This window comes from Pan troglodytes, chromosome 22, assembly GCF_028858775.2.
Source record: "Pan troglodytes isolate AG18354 chromosome 22, NHGRI_mPanTro3-v2.0_pri, whole genome shotgun sequence".
NCBI lineage: Eukaryota > Metazoa > Chordata > Mammalia > Primates > Hominidae > Pan > Pan troglodytes.
Genome location: NC_072420.2, coordinates 43012553 through 43018759, shown reverse-complemented (window position 1 = coordinate 43018759; position 6207 = coordinate 43012553). Strand labels below are relative to the sequence as shown.

The following is a 6207-nucleotide window of genomic DNA, read 5'->3' as shown; positions in this document are numbered from 1 at the left end:
TAAAATCTGTATGGCTTAAACCTCACCGAACACTGCCCACCTTTTCTCCAAATGATTGTGCAATTTACATCCCATTTCCAAGAGCCCCCATTTTGATCCGAGAAATTAGAGCAGGGAAAACCACCGTCACTATGAGCACCACCCTGGGCTTGGTGCCCCCGTCCTGTTTTCAATAAACTTAAGCTGACCACAGAGGACACCAGGCCTTGGCCCCTCCCTGGGTCCTGCGGTCAGGCCCCTCCTGGAGACCCTGGCCCAGGAGTGGAGACCCCGGCGCAGGAGTGGCAGCCCTGGAGGAGGGGCTGGGTCCTGGGATGGAGCGAAGAGGAACATGGCCGCCCCCATTCTGGCCCAGGCTCCCCTCCCAGAGGGGCTGCAGAAATGTACTGACTAGGTCACCCAAGAAAAGAAAGTACCTTTGTTAGGCTAGCATGCATTCCCCTCAGGGCCTAATTTCTCACTGAAGAAGAAAAGATTGCTCCTGTTGTCCATTTCTTCATGCAGCTCTTCAACAGCTGTTTTTCGAATGCCAATCAAAGCCACTGTTCTAGGGTCTGGGGCCACCTCAAGGCACTAGGAGACGAGGACCCCTGCTCCCATGCGCCCTCCCGTCTGCTGCAGGGAGGAGTGCAATGAATAAATAACCAACATAACGTGTCAGTCACTTGTTTTATCCAGCAGGAGGTAATAAGAGCTATGAAAGAGAAAGCTCCAAGCAGGGGAGGGGAGTGAGGCATGGTACAGGAGAGCAGGAGGCTGTCCTCTGAAATACAGGAGTCCAGGGGACTAACTGGGAAGGCGTGGGAGGGGGAGGGAGGGAGCCCCATAGACACAGGGGAGTGAACCACGTTCACTCTGTCAGTTTTTGATGGCAGCTCGTATATACTATTTTTTTCTCCCTCCTGCCCCCAGCCCCTCCCAGAAGGAGACTTAATCTGTCGCTCAGGCTGGAGTGCAGTAGGGTGATCTCGACTCACTGCAACCTCCGCCTCCCAGGTTCAAGTGATTCTCCTGACTTAACCTCCAGAGTAGCTAGGATTACAGGCACCCGCCACCATGCCTGGCTAATTTTTGTATTTTTTTTTGTAGAGACGGGGTTTCGCCATGTTGGCCAGGCTAGTCTCAAACTCCTGACTTTAAGTGATCCGCCTACTTTGGCCTCCCAAAGTGTTGGGATTACAGGCATGAGCCACTGCGCCAGGCCTACAATTTCATTATTAAAACAATTCCACTGTAAAAGAATTAGCTTAGGCCTAGATGGAATGGGCTTCATGAGCTCCTTCCCTTCCCCCTGCAAGGTCACGGTGGCCACCCCGTGAGCCACTGTTGTCACGGCCAAGCCTTTTTCCGGCCATCTCTCACTATGAATCACTTCTGCAGTGAGTACAGTATTTACCCTGGCGGGAGGGCCTCTCAGATATGAGTAGGACCTGGATTAAGGTCAGGTTGGAGGAGACTCCCATTGGAAAGAGGGACTTTCTGAATCTCAGATCCCTCAGCCAAGATGACCTCACCACATGTCGTCTCTGTCTATCAGCAAATCCTTCCATGTAGCTTGACCATGTCTAGGAAACACCTTTGATAAAAATCAGTGGAGATTATTGTCTCAGAGGATCCCCGGGCCTCCTTAGGCAAATGTTATCTAACGCTCTTTAAGCAAACAGAGCCTGCCCTATAAAATCCGGGGCTCGGGCGGCCTCTCATCCCTGACTCGGGGTCGCCTTTGGAGCAGAGAGGAGGCAATGGCCGCCATGGAGAACAAGGTGATCTGCGCCCTGGTCCTGGTGTCCATGCTGGCCCTCGGCACCCTGGCCGAGGCTCAGACAGGTAAGGCGTGCTTCTTCCTGCTCTGTGGGGCCACAGCCAGCTCGGGCAGCCTCCGCCAGGAGCCACTGTTTTACATACATATTTTTGAGCACCTGTTTTGTGCCAGGTGCTGTTCTAGGCCCTTAAAAGTATATCCAATTTACAGGATCGGCAAAAGCAGGTGGAGAGTAAAGCAGGGTGGCAGGGCCCCCGGAGACCTTCGAGAAGTGCGACGAGGAGGGGGCTGCCTTCAGTCGGGGCTGTTTTCCTGTGTTAGGAAGACTATACAATCCTCCCAAGTGTCATGTTTCAAAGAGGAAGTGTTGGCGTGGGGTCTCAGAATAGTGCTTTTGAGTGTTCATGCCAACGTCTCCCCCAGGGGCAGACCCTCCCAAGGCCCATCCAGATAGGCCCAAATGCCCGTCCCAGTGATGGCCACCTGGGAGACCCTCTCCCACAGGCCCGAATGCCCGTCCCAGTGGTGGCCAACGGGGAGACCCTCTCCTACAGGTTCCTGGGCTCCCCTGGGATCCATGCTCTGGGAGTCAAAGCCACCTCTCTCATGAGTGCGTGGCTGGCAACCCATATTCCCTGGTGTTGTCAAGTGGATCGGTTGCCCTGGGTCCTTCTAGGGAGTGGAGGAGGAGGCCATTCTTGCTTCCTTGGGAAGTGTTTGCATCTCAACTCCTTTACCTGCAGAATGGATCAACGGTCTGCCCTAGGGCTGTCAGGAAATGCTGTGTGGCAGCATCTGCGACTTGCACTTTGCCAGCTGCGGGGAGCTGAATAACTTACTTGCCGTTGTTAGGTACAGTTTCAAGGTGGGGGCAGGAGAAAGGGCTTTCCACGTTTCCAAAGCAAGGGTTTCCAGAGAGGCCTGAAGAGGGAGCGCCCAGTGGTGCTGTCCGTGCCCCCACTGCCCTCCAGCCACCTCTTGATCGCTGCTGTGGGGTACCAGGCCTGAGGGGTGGGCTTGGGCAGCATAGAAGAGCAGCCAGCATTGGGCTGCAGTGGGAAGACCCCCAAGCCCATGGCAGGGAGCGGGGGAGCTTTGGAACCCGAGAGAGGAAGTGGCCTCGGTGTACAGAACGAACTGGGTGGGTCCCCGTGCTGGCCACCCCCAGGCCCATCTGCCTGCGCCCTTGTCCCCACCCCAGCCCCCAGCTCTGCCCCCTGTGCTGTGGGATCACAGAGGCCGTGGCAAACTCCTCTCCCCACCCCACACACCCTCTGGCTCAAGGCTCAGAGCGTCTTTGCGGGTCACTCAGGTCCATGATCCTGTTACAACTGAAATCTAGAAAATTGTGATTACAGTTTAGTGCATTAGTGTGTGTAAACCATTTCCATTTATTTCCATCATGCGACAAAGCGGGTGGGCAAGACAGAGTCTGCCAGAGGCAGAGCGCCGGGGCTGGAAATCTTCCTCCCTGCGGAGGAAACCCCCCCGACCCCCAGGATGATGATCCTCCCTCACCACGGGGCCTCTCTTGACCCCCACAGTGCCCCGGGGGTGGGCGATGATCACCTTCACTTCGCGACGGGTCCAGACCCCAGGAGGGCAAGGTTCCCATGGAAGCTGCTGGGCAGCGGGAGGTGAACACGGATCCTTCCCAGCAAGCCAGGAACACTTTCTCCAAAGACAGCTCGAGGCAGTCCCCGATAGCAAAGCAGACAAGAGAACAGCCCCTCTCGGCCTCCCCTGGGGCGCCCTCACCTGAGCCAGTGTGGCCAGACTGAGTTCCTCCCCTCCTATGCCCCAAGACAGGGACAGGGACCGGAGGGTGCTCTGGGCTCCTCTTTCACCCCCTGCTGCAGGCTGTCAACCACCAGATCCTAATAGGTTGCTTTCTGAGACCTTTGATTCCGCGGAGCTCAGAGCCTGAAGCTCTGGTGTTAGCACCTCTTGCATAAGATCCTGCGGCAGCCCCCAGCCAGCCCCATCTGTCCACGTGTCTTCCTCATCTAGATCCCTTTCCTCACTGCCCTGCTTCAAGCTGTTTCACAGCTTGTACCCTCCGTCGGCAACTAGACCACCCCACCCGGTCCTCTCACCTTACCTGCAATGGGTTTCCACCTCCTGAACACACCTGGGTCTCTGGAATGGCCTTTGCCCATGCGGCTCCATCTTCACCTGGTGAACCTCCTCCTGCAGGGAGCCCCCCTGCTTTGTTCAGCCTGCTTGTCATTGGCCTCTCCGGGGAGTGCCCTACCCCCGTGGTTACCCTGGGCACCCTGGGACGATGGCCTTGCGTTGTCTCGCACATGTTCTTGCCTTTCTCCTCCATCAGATCCTTAGACTCTTTTTTTTTTTTTTTTGAGATGGAGTCTTGCTCTGTCACTCAGGCTGGAGTGCAATGGTGCGATCTTGGCTCACTACAACCTCTGCCTCCTGGGTTCAAGTGATTCTCCTGCCTCAGCCTCCCAAGTACCTGGGATTACAGACGTGTGCCACGATGCCCGCCTAATTTTTTGTATTTTTAGTAGAGATGGGGCTTCACCATGTTGGTCAGGCTGGTCTTGAACTCCTGACCTCAAGTGATTCACCTCCTTCGGCCTCCCAAACTGCTGGGATTACAGGCGTGAGCCTGGGCCCAGATATTTAGACTCTTATTAATGACTTCTCTGGTTTTAATTTCTGGGTCTCTCTCACCTGGCACAGTGCCTGGCTTTTGCCATGATAGCTCCCGCTTCTCATGCACACAAATGGTGCTCAGTAAATATTTATGTATTGAGTAAAATTTAATAATCATTTGTTGAAATTAAAAAGTGAATAAATAAGTTACCTAGAAAGATGCAAAGTCCACAAACCCGGGGCACCTTGCATTTTCCCTGAGCGTAATGTTTGCACATCAGGATGTGAGGACCACGTCTCCCTCTCATGTCCTGAGGGTTTTATATCTGCCTCACTGGACAGTTGCTGATGTCATTGGAGAAGGAAGCTGGATGGGTGTGTGCATGATAACATCAAGGAATTCAGCCCACAACTTACTTTGCTTCTTACCTGTGCACTTTCAGAGACGTGTACAGTGGCCCCCCGTGAAAGACAGAATTGTGGTTTTCCTGGTGTCACGCCCTCCCAGTGTGCAAATAAGGGCTGCTGTTTCGACGACACCGTTCGTGGGGTCCCCTGGTGCTTCTATCCTAATACCATCGACGTCCCTCCAGAAGGTATGGCCTTTTTATACCATGGGTTCTGAAGATTTAGAATTAGTTAGAAAAGTCATTTAAGACTACAGAGGCTCTGATCAGCATCACCAGCTATGCCTTTACCCAGAGTCACGGCCGCCAGTGGTGGTGCAATGGGGTAGCCTGAGTCAGGCTGCATTTAGGTCCAGGAATAGAAAGGCAGGGCTAACGGACTTGGGAAGAAACCCGATTTCCCCCCGGCTTCTCTTCACATCTCTAACTAAAAGCCTGTGAAGAGCCACTGTTGGTAACGCTTTCTAGCTTGCCTAGGATAGAGGGGGAAGGCATGACAAAATCTGAAGACAGTTCATGTATTCTTTTTTTTTTTTTTTGAAATGGAGTCTCGCTCTGTTGCCCCTGAGCTGGAGTGCAATGGTGCGATCTTGGTTCACTGCAATCTCTGCCTCCTGAGTTCAACCTCAGCTTCCTAGTAGCTGAGATTACAGGCGTGTGCCACTACGCCCAGCTAATTTTTTTTGTATTTTTAGTAGAGACGGGGTTTCACCATGTTGGCCAGGCCGGTCTTGAACTCTTGACCTCAGGTGATCTGCCCGCCTCAGCCTCCCAGAGAGCTGGGATTACAGGCATGAGCCACCGTGCCCGGCTGACAGTTCATGTTTTCTAAAGAATGTGCCTATTGATACTTTAAAGTAAAAACTCTGTAATTGTTTAAATGTGAAAGAAAATATTTATCCTCACTAAAGCATCTCTTCCTCCCTCCCCCTCACCCCTGTAGAGGAGTGTGAATTTTAGACACTTCTGCAGGGATCTGCCTGCATCCTGACGCGGTGCCGTCCCCAGCACGGTGATTAGTCCCAGAGCTCGGCTGCCACCTCCACCGGACACCTCAGACACGGTTCTGCAGCTGTGCCTTGGCTCACAACACAGATTGACTGCTCTGACTTTGACTACTCAAAATTGGCCTAAAAATTAAAAGAGATCGATATTAATCTGTGCTGTTCATTCTTTTAAAGAATATGAATGATTTTCCTTTCTTTGAAAGTGAAGCGCAGCGTTTCGCCCTGGGCTCTCGCAGAGGTTCTGCATCTTCTGGGCTTCCTGAGCTGGGATACAAGTGGGCAGCTGAGTGCAGAAAGCAGGGATGGTGGGGTGTACTGTAGGATGGTGGGGTGTGTAGTAGGACGGTGGGGTGTACAGTAGGACAGTGGGGTGTGCAGTAGGACGATGGGGTGTACAGTAGGACGGTGGGGTGTA

General features: G+C 53.5%; 1 protein-coding gene across 1 annotated transcript; it reads left to right on the top strand.

Moving 5' to 3' along the window:
- Nucleotides 1–1702: 1702 nt before the first annotated feature.
- TFF1 (trefoil factor 1) lies at nucleotides 1703–5942 on the top strand. The gene is made up of 3 exons (XM_009435660.4): nucleotides 1703–1827; nucleotides 4822–4974; nucleotides 5729–5942. Exons 1-3 carry the CDS (start codon nucleotides 1743–1745, stop codon nucleotides 5743–5745), a joined length of 255 nt encoding a protein of 84 aa, XP_009433935.3. The 5' UTR covers nucleotides 1703–1742; the 3' UTR covers nucleotides 5746–5942.
- Nucleotides 5943–6207: the final 265 nt, after the last annotated feature.